General features: G+C 45.6%; 1 protein-coding gene across 9 annotated transcripts in view; it reads right to left on the bottom strand.

The window, feature by feature from the left end:
• Positions 1 to 17,536, bottom strand: part of SYDE2 (synapse defective Rho GTPase homolog 2) — a 58,789-nt gene extending 41,253 nt beyond the window's left edge. For 8 of the 9 annotated variants that reach the window (XR_015950980.1, XR_015950979.1, XR_015950982.1 and 5 more), the window contains exons 1-2: positions 14,859 to 17,536; positions 7,457 to 8,155 (exon numbers count right to left, since the gene is read on the bottom strand). Coding sequence is in view for 3 of the 9 variants with exons in the window: in XM_060276766.2 (XP_060132749.1) it covers positions 7,457 to 8,155; positions 14,859 to 16,389 (2,230 nt within the window). In the remaining 6 variants the exon portion in view is untranslated. The remainder of the gene's footprint in view (positions 1 to 7,456; positions 8,156 to 14,858) is intronic. The other variant, XM_060276765.2, reaches the window with a different exon arrangement.
• Positions 17,537 to 22,664: the final 5,128 nt, after the last annotated feature.

The raw sequence follows: 22,664 nt of genomic DNA, 5'->3' as shown, positions 1-22,664 counted from the left end.
CCTATTTATCTAATTTTAGCAATGGCCATATTTTGGACAGAATAAGAATTGAAGATTCAATAACATTAGCATCGCCCAAGAACCTACTCTCATGCCAACAGAGACTCAGGTGAAATATTATTCAATTTATCCTTTTGCTTATGATGTATAGCTTGCTGCTCACTCCAGGACACATGCAAAGGTCATTAGAAAGCAGTTAGGTTAGGATTCACAACAAGAAGAGTATCCTTAGTTTCCTAGGCTACGCAAAAGGGACCAGACTGAGCCTCTAGGCCACGGGTGTCAAACTCAAGGCCCGGGGGCCAATCCGGCCCGCCAGACCTCGTCATGTGGCCCGCGTAGCCGCCGCCGCCAAAACCCGCTAAGAGTAGTTCTGGAGCCTGCGATTGGCCGAGGGTCAAAACCGGGGGCGGGGCTGCAGGCGGAGGCCGGGGCGCTGGAGGCGCGCTGATGGCCTTGGCCAGGGAATTTCAATTTCGAATGAGGCTGAGGGAGGCGGTGGCACAACGGCCAGATGGGGAAGTGAGATGCAGGAGGAGGAGGAGGAAGCCCGCCGAGGAGGTAGGAAAGCCCTACAGGCGCCGCCGACAAAGTTGGTGACGGGACGGAGCAGCGCTGGAATTTTTTTTGGCGGGCTTTGCTGTTGTCTCCGAGAGCGAGTGAGGCGGCACTGGGGAGCCGCCGCCCGCCGCTTCCCTTCCTCTCCTCGGCTGCATCCGGGAGGTGGGTGAGCGAGCGGGCAAAAGGGACGCGGAGTGAGCCTGAGGGGGAAGTAGGCAAAGCGCAACAGCCGCTCTCTTGATGGAGCCGGGTTTCTCTTCGCTCTTCCCCCGTTTTCTCCTCATACTCGGGAGGGTGCCTGGCTTTTGCTCTGCCCCCCACCCCCGAGCCGCCCTTTGGCTTCTCAGTTCCGGCGGAGCTGCTCCCCGGGGGGCGGACGGGAGGGAGGCGGCGATGATGGCACGGGTTCCTGCTCTTCCCGCTCTGCCGCCTCCTCCTCTCAGCCCCTCGTGATGTAGGGCTCCAGATGGAGTCGCCTCGCGGTTTGAGTAGGTGGGAGGGGATTTTTTGGGGGGGGGAGGTTTTCAAGCCTCCTCTACCTGCAGTCCCGGTAGGGAGAGGCGGCGGCGAAGACGACAACAGCGCGGGTGGGGGGAAGAGCAGCTCTGAGGCGAAGATGCACGTCCGCTGGGGCTGCCACCGCCTTCCTCCTCGGGAAATCCGCTGCCCTCCCTCAGCGTGAGGGGAAGGGACTCTGGCGCTGAGGAGGGAGGATGCAAAAGCAAAGCAGGGAGTTGGCGCTGCACCGCATGTTCCTGCCCCTCTCCAAAGCATGGGGTGGGTTGCAGCGTGTGGCATCCTGCCTAGCGGGGTTTGGGCGTGCGCAGGGCGGGAGAGGGAAGCCCTCTTTCCATCTGCAGGTTTTTAATCCCAGCAGTGGCTTTCTCCTTCCTGCCGAAGGTTTAGTTGAGCCCCCCCCCCCCGGAAGCCGTCGATCCCCACCTTTTGTTCAAATTTCCCTCGTTTACATCCCCTCCCACACATGCGCCACGACGCAGGAATGTGATCTGCGTGGGGGCGGGAATGAGCTTACATTATTACAAAAAACAGTAATAATTGAATGCAGTGACAATAATTTATGATAATAAAGAGTGGACACATAGTCCTACAGACACAACCGGCCCTTTGAGGGTGACTAAACTGCTGATGCGGCCCCCCGATGAATTTGAGTGTGACACCCCTGCTCTAGGCCATCACTTCCTAACCTAAGCAGCGGGACTGCGGACATCACTTCCTAACATTGAGCAGTGGGACTGCGGAAGTACTTCCATCAGTCAAAGCAGCAAAAAGTTCAAATAGTCACACTGCATTCTCACTTCCGGTGATAAAAATTCCTGCTTGAAAATAAAATAAAATGAATGTTTAAACAACACTATAATACAAAATGATTCCCCCTTTTATTTAAAAAAAAATGCACCAAGTATTTCTACTAGTAACTACATCGTTACTGCACTTTGCCTAGAAATACCAAACCTGTTGCCTACTCACACAGGACAAAGCAGGTATGATTCTTCAATACCCATGCCACGTTTCAAGTTAGAAAATGAAGCTTAACAAAGTTAAAGTTCATTAAAATCCTTCAGGAAGACAAATAACTCTCTTCCCAGATACAAATTCACAAGGAGCTTCATTTTTTTTTAAAAAAAAAAAAGACCCCCCCCAAAAAAGTTAAAAGAATACAAGGCTGCACAAAGTCTGTTTTCCAAATGCCTCAATGAATCTTCTTGTTTCTCCCAGTTGCTACGCTTCTGTTGAAGCTGTTTCCTTGCAGGGAACAGACTATTTCTAGCACGCCTGCTGTGCTTTTCTGGCAAGCAGCTCGCAAGAAATGCGGTGTTTGATAAAACCGGACAAAGGCTTCCCTTGTACTGCAAATCACAGTGAAGTCCCACTGGTGGCCTGCTCTGGAGCCTTCTATAGTAATCAGTGCCATGCTTTCGCCTGCTAACATCAATCTTCCCTTTCTGTCAGAAGCCTCTGGCAAAGGCTTAGGAAAGCCAGCCAAGATATTAGAAAACTTTCCTCGGCTTCATTACAGCTGAGAAGTCAATCTTAACGTTCTTGACATTTTCCCGTCTAACTTCCGGTGGCTTCAGTCCATTTCTCTCCCCTCACCCAAATTTGTTAGAGTGACAAATGACATTGAAAGGGCAGCACCGGAATTCTTCCTGGCAGCGTGGCATCTGTTTATTACAGATGTAGATGCTGGAGACATCTCTGTTGCTAAGCCATCTCAGTTCGTTATATCTTTCCCATATGGTATCCATGAGGAGGTTCAGGCCTTCTCATGGCCCTACATGCATGTTCAAGCTATTTTTAAAATCAATACTATATCTATCGTTGCAGGCACTGGGTGCCTGGCATGCGTGCATGACATCACATGAGGCGGTAAGAGACCGCAAGGCCCATCGCAGCTGCAGGGATGCTCTGCAAAGCCCATCGCAGGCCATGGAATATTGAGGGGGCCCAGCCCGCTCCTTGAAAAGTTAAGGGGTGTCCTCAGCCTCTCCCAAGATTAACCTCTGTTAATCTTGCTGCTCACAAAGGGTCTAGAGCAAAGATTTCCAATCTTTTCATGCCAATGACACACTTTTTAGACATGCATCATTTCACAACACAGTAATTCAGTTTTATTAGCAAACCCGGAGGTTAAACTTACCCCTTTCCAGCCCTGGGGGGGGGGAGCAAGGGGAACGTTTGTGTGACACACAGCAGCCGGCACATTAACGTGTCGCGCCAAACAGTTTGGAAAGCTCCAGTCTAGAACGTTTGGTATTTTATTTTACATTGCTAAATTTTACTTTCATTACTGGCATTTAGCCAGTAACCCTCTGCCTCTGAACTGCGCCTTCCCCATTTTATGGTAAAACGTCGCTAAATTATTGCAAAACCTCGCTAAAAGTAGAACATGTGTTCAGGTGAAGGGGAACAGAACAGTGATCAGATGATATGTGAATGTGCAAAAAAGTCTAAACAGAAACACACAAAGGTATTTCTCGCATGAGTCGTAAACTATATGACTGTTCCAAAGTCAATCTAGTTCTGCTTTGAAGGCACGACTGGCATTTTGCTTGAAACAAATGCAGAATGTAGCTTCAGTACAGGCCGGAATAGCAGTCCCTCAATGGAAACTCTACTCATGCGCCTCAAGCCACTAGCCTACCATTCTCCTCAAGCAGCAGCTATTTCAAAATGGCTATCACCTCACAAGGATGACTGTCTCCAGCTGCTCAGGAAAGGATGAGGTTAAGGAGGGACACATGCTGTCAGCCAAGGAAAATGGGGAAGGAAAGGATGGATGCAGGAAAATATCTGGGGGAAGGAAGCCCATCCTCTACAAGAAGCCGTGGTTGGCACAGCAAGGTCCCCCCAATCCTTCAGAGCACAAGTTCTGCTCCCAGAGTCTCTCAACCAATACCCCCTCTATTGTAGAACAAACAAACAAGTCTTTTGCTTTTGCTGTATATTGTCCTTTATGCACACTGCTCTCTGAAAGTGAGGATGGAAGTATCAAGGAGTATTATATAATGGAGAATTCACCTATGCAGTTCCCATTGGGACAAACAGAAACACCACTATTTGGTGTTTTTTTGCCATCATAAACACATGTGCAGACACTCACACATAAGTAACAGGGAAAGAAAAGGCAAATTTTGCGGTCAGTTTAAATTCATAATCTTGGCACAGAGGTGCCTGCAAGCTTTTCTATATGGCACCTGGGGTGGAGGTGGGGAACTACACAAGATTATAAACTGCCTTCTGCAGATAACACAAAAAGTGAAGATAGCCATGTTGGCCCATGAGCTTGTGTTACCTAGTTTTTAAAAAGTTAGAGAGCTTCTGCAGTAAAGAAATTAAATGCACAGCCGCACACCACTTATTTCAAAGCTAGAGGCCAACAAGCATCGCATGGGAATCACTGCACTTCATAAAGTCAGATCTCATCTCCTATACTCAATCTTCATCTACTCAATCGAAGTCTATTTAATCCATCAAGTCAATCCTAATTAAATCAACATGTACACAACTGTGCTCAGACGCAGAAAGGCTGACTCAAATTAACCCCAGAAGTCAATACTCAAGAGTCCTCAACATGCTCCCCCGCCACCAGTTATACTAAACGGATACAGCTATTGCCTTGGACTGTACACTTTCATTTGGTCTAATGCAAACTGGGTATATAAAATTGTGATCAAAAGCACCAGCCTTCTGTTTTCGAAGGAAGTCTGCAGGGCTATTTATCTTTCTTCTCCCACAGCTACACATTCATACAGAAAGCCTTACAAACTCTAAAGCTGCAATTCTTATATAAAAGGCAACACATTACAATAAAAACAGAAAGCTTTTTTATCTAAATATGGACTACTTGGCTGCAGGATGGAATGCAAATAATGTTCCTTTCAGTACCTCCTGAACTAAAAATACTGCTCTCCCTTTTTTATGACTTGAGGAAGTCTCAAGGATGCTAGGTATAATTCAGTAAACATTATCTCTGAAAACCTCAGCAGCAAACACTATAGTTAAGATGGAAATAGCAATAAAGGGACACTTATTTTCAGAAAGCTTGCAATTGTCTAAAAAAGAGATTTCCTCTATGGCAGGCAGAGAGACAGGCAGTTAAGGATTGCTGTTTTTTCTTACAAGAGGCCTGCTTCTTAATTCTGGAATGGTAAAAAAAAAAAGTATGGCATAGCACATACAGGAGAATTCTGTACCAAGAAAATAAAACAGTAAAATGTGAGTGACTTAGAAAGCACGATGAGTATTAAACAATGTGACGCTTACTGAGAAGCCAACTCAAGCAGTCTTTCTGTGGTTATGCAGTTCAAGACTTCTGTTTCAGTAGCCCTTCAGGAGGGATGGTTCTGTTGCCAGGTTTAGAAACATACATGCAGAGTTGGAAGAGAAAGTTGCTCTCTTTGTAAAGGGGCGACAGTATGTCATCTACCTCTTGCTGGTTTTAAAAGTCAGGGAGAAGAGTCGAATGAAAAATGGACAAAGCACAACCATGCCAAGTTCACCCTTTTGCACTGGCTAGTAAAAGTTATCCCGTGTCCTGACAACATCACGTTTTGTGTTTTTTTTCCCCATCAGCAACAGTCAACAATGTGGAGCAATGGCAGGAAAGGTAAGTTCCCTTACGTTGATGCAAAGCTTGATATGGAACAGTGTGTTTGATGGCAGCCCTATCTTGATTTGCAGAAAAGTAACAATAAAAATCATACTTAGTGCAAATCAGAACCTGGAAAGATATTAAAGACATTTATTAGTAAGTCCCCTTGAAGAAGCGCTACACAAAATCCCATTTGCATGCAGCACTTAAGCTGTTTAGTCCCCATTACTGGGCAACAAGGAGGATTAGATGATATTCCAGATCTGCTAAAAGATATTCTGGGAAATATAACAATCAAATCTGTTGTGCTGTTATGGAAACAGGTAAATTATGGACCAGGAAAGTATTTCAAAATCAGGACTCAGCATAAAAACTATACATAAGCTGGCATCTGCCCCACCCCAAAGGATTTCCTTTTGGGGGAAAATATTTAGAAAATCACTAGGCAGAAAACAATAACAACCAGCTATGATTGAAAGCCATGAAGACATTTACGTACCACTTCAGAGTAACTGCATGTGCTACTCAGTACTACACATTCATACAAACAAATTTATTTGCCCTGCTGCCCTGTGTGTGGCAATTTTGTCTGGAGGAGCTGTCATTTCAGCTTTGACTGAAATTAACTGTAGACACCTTAACAGGATTAAAAGAATCACTAAGTACTCCTTAGCAATAAAGCCAATTACGTAACAGCAGGGACTCTCTTCATCAATTATTGCATTCAATGTGATTACTATTCAATGCACACAGAGCCAAGGCTGCATTCATTAACTCAATACACAAGGAACAGTATAGGATAAATTTGCAATCAATTTCACCAGGATTCATTATAGGCACCACAATCATGAACCTACCTTGATTTAGTTAAGCAACAAATTTTCCCCAGTGAGTTGAAAGCCTCTATATAATTTCCCTTAATTCAAAAACAAACTATACTCTATCACAAGTCCTCTGCCAATACTACCGGTAGTGGGAGCTATATATGTATTAAGAAATTAATCCATGAAACATGGCATAAAATGCATGTAGATTTCCTACAGCGGTCATATTTACACCTTCCCAGCTTGCAAATAAAATATATATTACGATGAACTCAGTAGAAGCCACAAAAAAATAGCTAGTACAGTATGTCTCAAGAAAAGCATAATTCTGCTGTTGTAGAAATTAAAAGCACACAGAAAATGGAATCCCCCCTCCTCACTCCATGTTTTCTGTTTTTGTTTTTTAAAAAAAACTCTGAGAAGCAATGCCAATTCAGAAACAATGTTAGGTGTATCCCTATAGATAGCACTATTAAGAAAAATGTTCAGTAAGTTGTAATGGGCAATTTGTGTTATATAGTTTGTTCTAAAACTGAACAAAAATTAAAATGTTGTCAGTTCTACGCAAACAAAAATCAACGGCAGATCTCATATTGTAGGATATAACTAATTCTCAATTGTGGCTGAAAATAGTGTTTCCGCAAACCTACTAGAAGAACGAATGGGAGAGATGTTTCTACCTGAGCAAATGAAAGTTTCAGAATTCGTTACAGAAGAAACCCAAAGTAGGCCTAGTGAAAATAAAGCTTTCTAAAAGAGTAAGTCTGGTTAAAAAATCAGTTCACTTCTGAATGAAGATGCATTGATCAAGCTGTACGAATGAATTAATGCTTGCGTAAGACTTGAACTTCCAGAGAAATGGGACTTGCAGTTTACCCTGAAATGATAGCTAGTACCACCTTATGAAATGTAAAATTTAACATCATCGCAGTAGGTTAAATGTTTGTACTCCTCTTACCTCCCAAAGTACCTTTTAATGTAGGGCTATCCTCCACCGCAAACCCAGTCTGAATACTGCACATAGTCTTTTGCTTGAGTACTTGCAAATGTTCCATGGAATGTACACCATCTACTTCATTAATTTCCCTGGGCAGAGCGTTTCCGACACAGTCGAAGACATGTGCAAGGCCTTCGTTAGGCCTTACGACTTTAACCAAGTCATTCCCGGAAGGCACCTTGGAATTAATGGCTTGAGGGTCCAAATGGTCAGCATTAAAACCAGAGAAATTTGGCTCCTCGTCTTCAGGGATAGGGTTGTACCATATTTCTCCTTCATCATCTGCATCGTTATCATCCCCAAAATCTAAAGCACAGTTTCGCGGTGCCAAAGAGCTTGACCCATTCTCAACAGCTCGTACGCAACCAAGTCTTCTTTTAGGGCTTTCGTGCCCTAGAAGTTTGGGGAAAAGGTGAGGCATCTTCGGCTCAAGCAATGGGCTGGGGGATTTCTGTCTCTGGTGGGTTTCTCTTGAAATTTTCTTATATGAGTTTCCTTTTTCCAAATTGGGCACCCTTGGAGAACTTTGATGTAGCCAGTTACGTTTCTTGGACACGGTGATGCTGGCAATCCGAGGCCTGCACTCAGCGACTTCGGTGGATTTGAAGTTCTTAAGTTCTCTTCGGCTCACTGACGGTATGTACACTGTTTCAATCAAATCTGTAAAGGACAGGGGGAAGGGAAACAGAGAGAGCAAATTGAAATGGGGGTGGGGTGGGGTGGTCTAAAGCACCACATTGCAAGTGTCCAGAAAGCCTGAAAAAAAGCTTCTGTTTCATAGACGTAAAGCAGCCATTGCCAACCTGGTGCCTTTCCAAAAAGTTTTGGACTACAAAACCCACCAGCCCGTCCAGCATGCTTTATTGGCTGGGGTTGATGGAAATTGGAGCCCAAAACATCTGGAGGGCACCAGGTTGGCAAAGGCTGACATAAAGGTAAAGCTCTGATGGAAACAGAACTCCTTTGATTTTTTACTTCCCCCCCCTTTTTTTAAATCAAAGAACTACATAAACTCTGTAGCTATACATTATACACACATTATATCCATATACCGTACAGGCATAGCTCAGCATACAGGCATTCCACACAGTTTCAATATACAACAGGGATGGTGGGCGGGGAGGGGGATATTTTGATGGCTAAATATTCAAATCTGACCAGATGCACAGATCCGACTGCAATAAAAGTCTTGAAATAACTACAAATGGTAGGACAGTCATGTCTGAACTTGTATCACATTCCAAGTGTGCAGACACAGCGAGAAAAGGATCTATTCCCCCCCCCCCCAATATCAGTTACTGCTTGATAAACATTAAGTTAGGGAGCATGCTATAATGTAGCTATCATTGCCCAGCAGATTCTTTCATCCTTCTGGGATGAAAGTAAATAACCAAAGAATAGATTTATCTGAGATGCATTTTTACAAATGTTACTCTTCCTATGTTTCATAAAACAAACGTTTATTCTAAAAAGGGGGGGGGATGTTTTTAAAACTTCTATGCTCCCTGTGAATAATATATAAGGGGCACAGGAAAAAATGATGCAATCATTTAATCATGTATTATTTCAGTGTTTCATGTCTTCTCGTTCCTCCAGATATGGTGAAGGTTCCCTTTTACTCCATTTCTGGCCGCTTGCAATTATTCCTCAGGAACATCTCTCTCTCACTGGCATCCTGCCCTTTGTCCTAAGACCCCAGAGCAATTTACAACAGTAAATACACAAAACAATAAACATTAACACAAAATACAGTATCAGCAATGCAATAATAATAAAAAAGAACAGTTGGCCAGCTACTTGAGATCCAAGCATGCTACTATATTAAAACCTGGTGGAAAAGGCAGTTCTTCAGCAGGTTGTGTCAAGGTGGACAATGTTGGCTGCCAGTTGAACCTAGGGGCATCACCTTCCATAACTGCACTGCCATTACTAAGAAGACCACCTAATGCTCAAAGCCTCCCCAACAGTCCATATCAGGCATCCCCAAATTGCAGCTCTCCAGATGTTTTGGCCTACAACTCCCATGATCCCTAGCTAACAGGACCAGTGGTTGGGGAAGATGGGAATTGTAGTCCAAAACATCTGGAGGGCTGAAGTTTGGGGGTGCCTGGTCCATATGCTAAACAAATACTCACTAGAAAAATCCTGTAATTTTACTAGAATATAGGAGCCGGGTTTAAGAAAAATTTCGCTGTATTACTGTCTCCCTATGGAACAAATTAATATTTAAGGTTATTGGGCAAAAAAAAAAAACATTGTAAAAATAAAGCCATTAGGCAGAACAATTCCCATCAGTCAATCAAACTCAAGGTTACGACCAAGAACAGAACAGAACTTTACTTTATTTAACTTTACCCATGCCTCCATACAACCTATTTAAGCAGACAGAATTCATTCTGTCTGTTTTTAAAAATGCAAATGAATAAGTTCTTTGTTAAAATACTACTACTAATAATAATCACTCACTATGTTGGTTTATATATTTTGTTATTACTTGAAACCTGAAAGACTAAAGTCCACCCCTGTATGGGGCAAGAAGCATTCTTACATCTCAACCCAGATTTCTGGAGTAAGACTTTTTCTTTTCCTATGACTACTCAAGTCTGTACAATTAACAGGCACCTTGTAATTATGTGCATTTTAACCTTCCCATGTCTGTAAAACAATACACAGAATGTAGTACTATTGTGCAACCAATGCTTAGAATGCTTTGGCTAATTATATTTTTCTGAAGCAGTGTTTTGCAATAAATCTAGGAGGATTTAGAGCAATGAAACTTTAAACCAGGCATAATCCTAAAACAGAACTTAAAACAAAACTGGGGAGGCACCCTCGAAGAGCATTTTCCACTGCAGGTATTCCGCACACACGAATGTGGAAAAGTTAAAACATGAAAGAAACTGTACTAAAAAGCAACTGCTTCTTTCAGTTAAGATTAGAGACCACACACTGTTAAAGAGAAGTATTTGAATACAGTAAATAAGTTATTAACGTTTAGCAGGCATCCCCAAACTGCGGCCCTCCAGATGTTTTGGCCTACAACTCCCATGATCCATAGCTAACAGGACCAGTGGTCGGGGAAGATGGGAATTGTAGTCCAAAACATCTGCAGGGCCAAAGTTTGGGGATGCCTGGTTTACGGTAACTTACAAGCTGGTTCATTCATTATAAAAAGCACCGATACCTGCTAATGCAAGTGACTATTTCACACAAGCACTGTTAACACCACGGCTGTTGGAGAACGGGCCACTTGAGGGTACTGTGGGCCAGTTGTCATGAGCTGCCCCTGGGGGCAACATTTGCAGAGGAGAAGGAGAATACCTTCTCTTTAACTGCCCCGTAGAAATTAGAATTTTGACAGATGCACTTGCTGAAATCCCCTTTCCTGCGCAGTCTGTTTCTTTACAACCGGGCACCTTAGCAAGATACACATCTCTGTGTTTGTAGGACTGTGAAGCAATTCACAAATGTCCACCCTATATTAAAAGGGTGGTTTTCCCTCCTCCACTAAGGACAAGTTAGGAAAGCTAACAGCCCTCCGGAGAGCAGATTCTCAACACATAACTCATATCCATAGCTACTCAACATTAATCACACATGTACAAACCAGACCTAAGGCTATGTCTAGTTTTCAAAAACAGCAGAAACAAGTTTAACAAGGGCAAAGCACCACAGTGATCCTGTAGATTTATTGCAGCAATCCTAATTAGAAGTTATTTAAGGTGGGGGGCCGGGGGGGTGCTAAGATGCAATGAAGAAAATATATTCAAACCCTGTATAATCTTTGAATTGTGTGATCTTATTACCTGGAAGTAAATCCTGCTGAACGCAATGGGGCTTGGTTTCAAAGGAAGCATGCCTCGGTCTACACCAGAGGTTCCCAAACTTACAGTATTTAGCCTACTGAACCGTTTTCAGGAAAAAACAAAAAACAAAACATTACCCAGCACCCCCCTGGAAATCTACCTTCTTTACCCAAACAAACAGAAAGATGCAGTAACAAATTTGTGTTCTTTTATGTATCTATATTTCTACCTACGTTCTACAACATAGTAAATAAAGATGTAGTTGTAAACAACAGATGAAACATGTAGTTTTTCAAAAATTTCTTCTCTTCATGCTTCTACTGCCCCCTTATTTTTATTCAACGCCCCATCCCAATTGCACCCAAGGCTACAACTGCCCCCCTGGATCATTCCAGCGCCTCCCCCCAGGGAACTTTGGAAACATTGGTCTACACCAGGAGTCAGCAACCTTTTTAGCCATGGGCTGGTACACCATCCCTCAGACCATGTGGTGGGACGGATTATATTTTGGGGGCGTGTGTGTGACGAATTCCTATGCTCCACAAATAACCCAGAGATGCATTTTAAATAAAAGCACACATTCTACTCATGTAAAAACACGCTGATTCCCAGGCCATCCGCGGGCCAGATTGAGAAGGTGATTGGGCCACATCCGGCCCCCGGGCCTTAGGTTGCCTACCCCTGGTCTACACTGACATAATTTGCCTGTTTCAAAAATACTTTCACTCAGCTGCGCACACATTGTACCTTTAGAGTACATGCAAAATGCATTACTTTCCTCGAGGAATTCTGGGCACTGTTGTTTAAGGATTGCTGGAAATTGTATCTCTGTGAGGAATAAACTACAGCGCCCAGAATTACTTTGAGTGAAAGAATGTGCTTTAAAGACATAGCAGGTACACAGGGCTTTCTTTAATTGTCACAGAATGTGGTCAGTGGTGTGCTAAGTACTGATTTCTTTGGTGACCTGGGCACTGTGGAGGCGCCTTGAAATTTGATTTAGTACAGAACGCAACAACTGTTTTCAAGTGGGTGCCATCGTACCCCATACTAGCATCTTTAATATTTGTCTCTCCCACACTTTTTTGCCTTGAGAAACTAAATAAGGAAATACAATATAGGATTTATTGAGCTGTACTGTTTCTTGGATGTTAAGCAGAGGGCGATACAGCAGAAAATGGTCCAGAACAACACAGATGGCCAAAGATGGGTGTAACAGGTGGAAAGGACTGTATCTCTCCTTAGGATAAACCAATCAAAACAACTAAGCTAACCATCTAAATTAGAAAGCTCTTTGATTAAGCATTTTTAAAATCTTCTAAATAAATAACTCAATGGGGCTGCTCTAAGCGCGACTCAATTGGGATCCAACCCAATGTTCTGCTGAACTTGGAAGTATTTCACAAAGGAAACTTACTATAGGCTTGCCCAGAAAAAGCTAATTAAGCACTTTCCGATTATTTATTTTTATTATTCCGATCTGTCGCTTCTCATTTCTACATACAATACTGGATTATCCACAATAATGTGGACTTTACAGAGAAATTAAACACCAAGGGACCTGGAAACTGGAAGCTTACTTCATATACGGGTACTTTAATAAGTGAGTTATTAACATGGTTTAGCAACACGTTGTGAGATTAATGTATAAAAGGGAGGCATTTTTCTGGAAGCGCCCATGTTGATTTGCCAACCCTTCTGGGAATGTTTCACCCCCTCAGGGCCAATAGAAATAAATGAGGCAGTGGTGCTTGACATGTTCCTCCCCACCCCACCCCACTGTGCTTCCCCCCTCCACTCCTCCCTGTTTTTGTTTTGTCACCAGAATTGTGAGGAGGTGTACTTGTGAACCTGCCACTGGGCAGAGATTTCAGGGGTGGGAGGGAGAGATAAAAAAGAGAAGTATTTTCCATGATACTTCTTGTACTCAAAGAGTAACTAAACATTTATGGTTAATAAGTGTCACAAGTCTGTTAAGATTTCATGCAGAGGTTACAATTTAAAACAGTAACTGGGGCGGAGAGAGACAAATTGCTGGGGGGGGGGAGAGAAATAGTTCCACACCAAGGATGAGTTTTCACATTGTGTTTGCAGCAGGGGAAGTGCTACTGGGCAACTCTTTCCTCTGCAACTTGGGGTAAAATGAGGACTGTTAAGAGGCAGCTCCTCCCCATCAGATTTAGAGTACTGTAGCACTGTGCCAGATAGGCTCCTCTTCAAGGCTTTCTTACACCAGAGAAAGGGGTTGCACTGCTGCACCAGGCTCAAATGCTGCAATTGTGGCAAGTCCTTAGTGTTTCAATTCTTCTCCCAGCCTAAAATTAAAAGAAAGCTCCCTGCACATTAAAAACAGCATGCAAGGGGAAATGTTAGGATAGAACCTCTCTCCTTGCTATGCCAGCTTTCCACCTGCAGCGATATTTGATGTGGAAAAGCCATTCCCACAACTTACCTTTGGAGAAATCGAGGCTCAGAAGCATTACGCCTTTCCTTCCCCCCCCAACCCTTAATTAATATTTTAATGGCAGCATACAATAGAGCCAAAGGCAAGCATTTTAAAGTTTTGCTGAATTTGAATGGGGGCAGTCTATGCAACTGCTTAACTCTCCCAATGGGAGAGTGGGACATAAATGAGCTAAAAAAAAAATTCCAGCTTGCGCACTGGAATAAAGAGAAGTTATGGCTGTCAACCTAGCAGTTCTAAAGCACGTCAAAATGCAAGTAGATAAATAGGAACCGCTACAGCGGGAAGGTAAACGGCGTTTCCGTGTGCTGCTCTGGTTCGCCAGAAGTGGCTTTGTCATGCTGGCCAGATGACCTGGAAGCTATACGCCGGCTCCCTCGGCCAATAATGCAAGATGAGCGCGCAACCCCAGAGTCGGTCACGACTGGACCTAATGGTCAGGGGTCCCTTTACCTTTACCTTTATGGCTAGTGTACAGTATTTCTTCCTATTCTACATGTACTCTCCTTTTCTTTAACTAACCTACTTGTCTTGATCTGCAAACACAAGTGACCTCATTTGTGTGTGTGTGTGTGTGTGTTTTCCCTTCATGTGAATCCCGCACGCTACTTGCAAATTAGTATTTGGCATGCAAACTTTACGAAAGCCTGGTCTCTTTCTCAACACTTTGCATGCCTGTTATTGCAAACTTGCTATTTTTAATGCAATACTGCAGAGAGCATTCAACATGTTTCACATGCCGTAAGCATTAGTCGTATACTCAATCCAGCCCAGAAATTGAGATTATTTTGCTTTTAGCAGAATGCAACAGTGCAGGTGAGGCTTGGAGTAGGCCTGCTCCTTAATTAAAATAAACAAAGGCAAGGTCTTCTGCACCTGAAAGCAATTCAGCCAAGTGAAGCTTTTCCCAACCATGGAGATGCAAGTGTGAGGCAAAGTGCACTGAAGTGTTTTCTTTCTATCAAACAGTTGTTAAAAGCACAGCACCACTATCCATTAAAGGGAGAAAGAACAGAACAACTTTTGGGAGGCTTGCAAACCCCCCCAACCGTGGGAAAGTGAGGAGCGGGAAGGTGGTCACAAAAATCATTACCTGTCAGCAAAATTCTTTGGTCTGAAGGGGATCCTAGACCTTTTCCACCTTGACCCCTCAAGGGGGCAGGAGGCGGCGTTGCTGGCCCCTCTTCTCTGCCAAGAGGTGGCCCGCAGGTCCTGGAGGTTTTTGCGGGAGACGAAGAAGAAGAAACCCCCGCTGGCTCACTACGGCCTTTCATGCCCAGGGAGAGAAGGCGTCCTTTGTACATCCATTTCTGCAGCTTCCGGACCGTCACGGCGGGAGGCTTGAAGGGGCTGCCGTGGGCACCTGCCGGAGGGCGCACGTGGCTTCTGCCGCCGCCGCCACCCCCCTCCGCCGCCGTATCCGCGGAGCCCTTCAGCGCCACCGCGTCGCCCAGGGCGGTGCACAGCTCCGAGCCCAACTGGGGAAGCAGCAAGCGGTCCAAGTCGTCCCGCGGCAGCGCCGACGGATGCCCCTCGCAAGCGCTCCGGCTGCCGGGGCTTTGCTCGCAGCTGCTGCTGCTGTGGCCAGAGCAGCCGGCGGCAGCTGCGAGGACGCAGCCTAGTCCCTGCCTCGCGCCCGGCCGCTGCAGCAGGTGGCCCCGGGGCGAGGGGCCGAGCGCTCCGTCGCTGCTGCACCTCCGCAAGGGCGGCGGTCTGGCGGACGGCTGGGCACCGGGGAGGCTCTCCAAGCTCTTGCTGATGCCCCGGCGCCAGGCGGGGGCCCTGCCGGAGCCTTGGAAGCCGGAATCGGGCGCTCGCGACGGCGGGGACCCGTCCCCGCACGAGAAAGACCAGCTTGAAGCATCGTGGCTACTTCCAGCCGAGGGGAAGGAGGAGGGCGGCGGGTGGGCAACAGGCTGCGGGGAGCGGGCCCCGACGACAGGGCTAGCCGGGGGCAGGTCGTGCATGGCGTGGATCAGCAGGTAATAGGCCTCCTGCAGCTGGCTGCGAAGCCTGCCCGCGCTCTCCCGTGCCCTGGCCTTGTTGTGGCTGCCGCCGCCGCCGCCGGCACCAACGACCACGCTGCCGTCGGCGTTTCCCTGCGCTCGGCACGCCAATTTGGGGCAGCTCCAGCCGGGCAGGCTGTGGTTGTCGTAGTAGTCCTCTTCCTCGCTCCCGCCGCCCCGCTCCAGCGCAGAGCCGGAGTCCGCCTCCCGGGGGAAAAACGACGACGACGAGAAGCAGAGCTCGGCCGCCGGCGGGGGCGCACGGAGCTCCGGCGGCGGGCTCGGCGGAGGCAGCGTCCCTTCCACGCGGTTCTTCGGCGGGCAAAGGCGAGCAATGGTGGCTCCGGGGGATTCTTGCTCAGGCGCCGAAGCTGCTGCCTTCCCCCGCCGGGACCAAGCCTCCGCTTCCCTCAGCGCGGGCTCCTCCAGGTGGGGCGCGAAGACCCCGCCGCTGCCGAGAGCGCACGGCGCCCCGTTTCCCGGGCGCGCCAGATTCTGCTGTGCTCGACTTCGAAGGGCGCCGCCTCCGCTGGGGTGCCCGGCGGCTTCCCCCGCCGCCCCTCGCTGCGCCCGCCTGCCCCGCAGCTTGGAGAGGGTCCTGCGCAGGGGGTCAGCCATGCCTGGCGGTGGTCGTCTTCTCTCCCCGCCTGGGGGTTAGTTGCTGGGCGCCGCCGCCGCCGCTGTTGCGCGCAAGAGTCTCCCCGAGGGAGACGGCGAGCGCTGCAGCCCGGAGCCCGGCTGGCACGAGCGCCCCATAGTCCCCTCTCTCACGCGTCCCGCTCTCTCTCCTCTTTCGCTGCTGCCGCTGCTCACCACATATTTGGCATAGCTGAGCGGGGTGAGAGGGCGCCCTGCAATGCGCATGCTTTGCTGCCAGCAGCTGGGCTGAGCGCTCTCGCAGGAGCCTCGCGCACACGGCCTCGCCGCCGCCGCCTCGTTCCAGCCCTGAGGCTGCACAGGCTGGGATAGGACGTCGGAGAACAACAGGAGAGGCGAAGTTTTTTTCCCCTTTTCTCTTTTACCCCGCGCACCTCCTCCCCTCCCCACGCGCAGGGGCGGGGCGAGCACCGCTCCCTCTCCCCTCCTTCCCCTGGAAATTAACCCTTTAACTGGCCCCTCTAATCATGCACCTACAGTACTTTGCGCGAGCCTTAGTGAGCCTAACTTGGGCAGAGAGTTGGGCTTAGCCCGAGGCTGCTTCGCTCCCCCCCCCTTTTTTTTTGTCTGGGGAGGCTCCTCTCCCTTTGATAGCTAGAGCGTAGGGCAGTGGTTCTCAAAGGGTGTGGCAGGAGAAGGAGATGATGGCAAGTGGCTCAGGAAGATTCAAAGGCAATCCAAAAACATTTAAACATTTCAGTATAGCATAGCATTGCAATAATTTTGGGGGGAAATTCAACCAGAAGCAGTCTCCAAGCCTTTCTTCAAGAGCATTGGCTATTCTTCTGCAGTTCTCCACTACATGCTGTTGTGAACAGGCATAGGAAAATCAGAAAAGAGAAAGGCTTCTTTGCGTTGATGAGAAGAGTTTATACAAATGAAATCACCCTGCAAAAGCAAGCTCACACCTTGCACTGAATTTGCATACATACTTATGGTACATAGGCAAGCAGCTCATTTATAATTATATTTTGGGAATGGTTACTGTTCTTAAATGTAGCTGTACTTTCTGAATGTCATATTATATGTTCTGTGTTATAAATCAAGCCTTGCCAGGAGTTGTTTCTTTTTTGTTTTTCAGTGTGTTTCTTATCAATAAAGTAAGTTTGGTGTGGCAAGAGCAAATTTTTATCCTGAACACGTGACCCAGAGAAAATAGTTTGAGAACCCCTGGTCTCAACCTGCCACAACTATACCACCTCAATGGAAGCAAAAATGTGGAGCCGGTTTAGGTTCTCTGCAGGTCTACATGGAGCAAAAGGAAACAGATCTGCCAGGGCTCCCTGTTCAAGATCCTATTTTTACTTACCGGAAAGTCGATGAGTAGTTATGACCACTCATTTGAAGGGCTCAAATTCATAGAAGGCTAGGTTGCCAGCAGCTGCTAAGCACCGTGGCTTCTTGCTGGGAAACAGGTGGGGAGAGAACCGTCATGCTCAAATCCTGCTTGCAGACTTCCTGTGGGCATCCTGTCTGCCGCCACTGTTAGCCCTTGGCCTGATCCAGCAAGTCTCTTTAGTTCTTATGCCTCAGCTCCCCATCTGCACAATGAAAATAAATGGGTCTGCTTGCAGGCTTGTTGTAAAAATAAACTCAGTGTAAGATTTTCAAACATTTTCCAGGTTTGCAAGTGTGTTGGAGGACGGTCTAGCAACAGGTAACACGGCAACTTTGGTATTACTGGTATCAGGCTTGGTATCGGCATATTATTATACAGATAGATAGATCCCTTGTATCCCCCCACAAAAAGTCCTCCACTGCTGGTGAGGGGAAAGCATCCTCCCCTCCACTTGAGGGCAACAAGCCAGCCTAGGAGGCACAGGAAAGACCACACAGCTGTGTGTGTGTGTGTGTGTGAACGCCCAACTCTCGCCAGCCTCAGTATGTGAGGAACACTGGACATTGTAGTCCAAGAACACCTGGAGGGAGACAGGTTAGCGACCCCTGTGAGGTCCAACATCTCATCAGTTCTCTCCACCCTTCAGCATCTTTTGCCTCACTTTGACTAACAGGCCTTGTTGGACCTCTTTGGAGAGGTTCATATTCAGCAAGTGTGTCTTCTCCTCCTCCAGGCAGAGGCTAGATTTCTCCCTGTCATATGGTCGCACAAGCGAAGGCATTCAAGTGCTTTGGAAGATGAGGAAAAAAAGGGAGAGAAATTATAATAGGATTCTAGCTGCGAGGATTGATGATTCTAGCAGCAAGGATTTTGTATGTGAAGTACTGGAAAAAGAAATAGGTATCCACATCTGAGGGGAACAGTCTATAAAAAAAGTTGAGAACTGGCAACTTTTAAATAAAATCGCCTGGATCCTTTGAGTCTGACACACACAAAAAAGAAATAGATCTGAGCAAGAACGGAAAACGTTTAAAGAATTTTGGAATAAGCAGGCAGAGCGAGCACAGGATTACTTATAATCCTTTTGCAATTACATGAGAAAATTATATGCAATTCACTAATGTATGTTGCTCCTTTTTTCTTTTCTCTGGATTATAACAGCAATTATTGTTATCTAAAATGCACTTTTATTCTGGTGTATCCTTGCAAACGGCAGTTATTGTTTGGGTGCCTGTTTAATTCTATTTCATTTAAAGTAATATATGGAAGCCCTAGTCTGATTTAGAAGTCACATTCATTGCCATGTTTAAGAGCCAATCTACCTTTAGGGCTTTGGTATTGCTAATTTTTTTCCTAATCGATTGCAACTTGCAGTATCCCTTTTTGGAGCCAACACCATGGAAAGGCCCTCAGAAGTTTGCACTGCAGTCTCCGCAATGGAGCGCTACACTTACCTGCAGTTTCAATGTGACCCTTTAAAAGAAGGGAACAGTTGGACAAAATAGGCACTTTTGGGGGATGACAACCACCCCCGCTCCCCAATTGCCACCACCAGCCCCTTTTTTGGCATTGCAGTGCCACCTGGCAGGTAGGAGTAGCCTTGGGGGCCAGCTGCTGTCTCCTGACCCTGATAAGGTTAGGCAAGGACACTGCCCTGTCACACTATGTCCCCAGAGGCTGGAATCCTCTCTGCCAAAGGGAAATTGCAAGCTAAGGTCAAAGACTTACTTAGTCTGCAACCTGTCCCAGGAGCTGGAGAAATAGATGAGTTGCCATTTTCTGCTCAACATTGGGGATTTTGAAAGCCCCTAGAAGTGAGTTGCTGTTTTGATCAATCGCTAAGTACTATTGTATTAACTTTAAGAAACAAGGCAAAATTGTGTTATCTTTCCCCTCATTTTGGAAATTTATCAGAGAGGGAATGACAGAGCGGATGTTGTCCGGAGTGGTATTTCAAGTGTCCAAGAAGGGACTGTTATTACAGATTGGTGTTATAACTGGGCTGTTTGTTAGAGAATAAAAACAATTACTTAGGGCATGGAAATCAATGTGTTTTTGTGTTTGTTTAATTCTTCCTTCTGTCACATAACATTCCTTAAATTAACACATGGTGAGCAATATCCATAATGAGAGTTAAGCACATTGGATTACATCTACTTATGACTTTGGCTGTATATGCACTATATTTTAAAGCACATTTAAAACACATAACCTCCGCAAAAGAATCCTGGGACCTGTAGCTTGTTAAAAGTTCTGGGAAGTGTGGCTCGGTAAACTACCATTTTCCGGATTCTTTGGAGGAAGTTGTGTTTTTAAATGGGTGGTGTGCCTGCAGCCCTACTCATTCAAATCAAATTAATTTACTTTGATTTGTATCAAAGTAAGTATCAGAAGTCCATTGATCCGAATGCATCAGCTCTGGGTATGACTAATGTTGACCATCGCCTGTTATGGTTTTGTTTAAAACTAGTAATAATGTTTAAATGCGATAATTAGCTATGTAATATACTGGTGAGCATTTTCTATTTCTTTTTCTTATATCCAGTATTTCTCAACAAACATTGCAGAAAAACACAATGAAGCAACAGGGGTTAGTGGAGCTGCAGAGAGTATTTGTTCCCTTGTTTGCTTTTGTGTGAGCATAGGGAAGTAGAAGATAGACAAGTGCAACAGCTGGTCTCGTATAACAGAAAAAGAAAATGTGCTGTGGAATTGGTCACAAAGTGGTTTTTGAAGAAGAGCCTTTTGAACCGCTGATCTTAAAAATTATGTCAGTGTTCTCCCACTAACACAACTTCATCTTGGGAGCTTGTTTGACTGAAGACATTGAAATAGGGATGCCAGATGTCCCTTGCTGAAAATGAGTAGCCTTTATGCAAGCCCTTTTGTTGCAGAATACACTCTGTCTTCCCAGAACTCCCTACAGCACACTGATTTACCATCAGCTGGTGGAAATGTTTTATGTAATCCAAGGCCTCGGCTACACGGTAAATGGTGCCAAGGGACCAGATTGTGTCACCATGGGTCATTATTTCATTCACATGCCCATTTTTGAGACTGAAGTATCCCTCAGTATTCATATTGCAAAATGACCCTGTAAATATATCCCCAACTAATCCAAAGACGTGGGTGGTGTTGTGGTCTAAACCACAGAGCCTAGGGGTGAGCTCCTGTTGCTGGGTCCCAGCTCCTGCACACCTAGCAGTTTGAAAGCACGTCAAGTGCAAGTAGATAAATAGGGACCGCTCCGGCGGGAAGGTAAACAGCGTTTCTGTGCGCTCCTCTGGTTCGCCAGAAGCGGCTTAGTCATGCTAGCCACATGACCCGGAAGCTGTCTGCGGACAAACGCCAGCTCCCTTGGCCAATAATGCGAGATGAGCGTCGCAACCCCAGAGTTGTCCGCGACTGGACCTAACGGTCAGGGGTCCCTTTACCTTTACCTTAATCCAAAGACGCAGACCTAAACATAAAAGTACAACACAATGTACATTTTCTCAAAATAAGTATCAGAAGTATTCCATCTACTGGATAAATGCTGACTGATAAATGGTTTCCTTACTGAAACCAGTATGTTTCTTTAAAAGAAAAAAATCCAAGCCATTTTTTCATAAGCCAAAAAAGGTGGTTGATCTTTCCCTGGGACAAATAATGGCTTCAACCTATCTTTCCCCTGACATTTAAAGAAAACATTGCTCTGTGTCTTTGTTTTCTTTCACAACAGGGATAGCCTGGATGGGATGGGGGAAATAATTAGAATATTAATAACCTAATAATGTATCTTTGAAGCGGGGCTGAAAAATATTCAGTATGGTGATGACGTATATGCCAATGGATGCATTATGGATCCATTCATAAGGAGCTGATAACACACCTTGCTTTCATGTAGGGTGACCATGTACTGTATCCTACTTTACAGAGGACAGCAGTTTATGGGAAGGCTGTCTGGTCCAAGTCTACTTTAGATATATGTTTGAAAATAACAACGGAAGGGAGAAAAGAGGCCCTGAAGTTGCTCATCAAAGGTTAGTGCTTAGACAGTAGATGTTAGCAAACAATGTCAGCATTTACTCTGACATTTTGGTAGCAGGAATGTCAAAGCAGTGACATATTGAAAATGAATGTTCCTTGCTTGTGAATGGTTCCGTTCTTTTGTGACTTGGTGTTAGGGTGCCCCCGTGGGGTGAAAGAAAGGCTTATCAATTTAACACAACATTAACAAAAATACTGCATATTGGGGGGGGGGTAGCACAGATCAAAAGGCAACTGCACAAAGTGGGATCAAGGAGAAGGGGGATCCAATGTACAATAATTATTTTATAACTAGAGTGGGAAAGAAACAGTGCAGTACAGTATCTTGCTTTGCAAAGCCAGAGCTTTCAACATGAGCTGGAGTCCAGCCTTGGAACACACGGCGCAAAACCAAGGAGGAGCTGAGAGCATTATTTATCTATCATTCAATGTCTTGCCTGCCTTCACCAGAATCTCACAGGGTGGGTTACAGCGATTTTAAATAGCAATATTAAAATCAGTGGCTAGAATTCATCTGCACAAGAACAGCATCTTGCCAGACAAAATGATCTGTTCTGCACACTGTTCTGGGGTTCTCCTGATATCCCCCACCTTGGAGCAGACATCTGGCACATTCCTTCACTTAACTGAAGACAGTGGGAACAAATGACATGTTACTTCTTTTGCATCACTAGAGCATCAAGATATCACTTTACAATGATTTGATATTAAACAAAGTTTGAAAACCTTGTTGTGCAACCAATAGCCAATTGCTACCAATAGATAGCAACAAATGATTATTAAGAAATGATCCCATTGCAATAAAATGGAATTTCCCAGCAAGTTTGTTCAGCTATGGACTTTCACAGGACAACAAGTGTAACTTCAG

The sequence above is a fragment of the Zootoca vivipara genome, chromosome 7 (assembly GCF_965207765.1).
Source record: "Zootoca vivipara chromosome 7, rZooViv2.hap1.1, whole genome shotgun sequence".
In the NCBI taxonomy this organism is placed as follows: Eukaryota; Metazoa; Chordata; class Lepidosauria; order Squamata; family Lacertidae; genus Zootoca; species Zootoca vivipara.
Note: the sequence above shows the minus strand (reverse complement) of the source record. Positions and strands in the feature narration are given on the sequence as shown.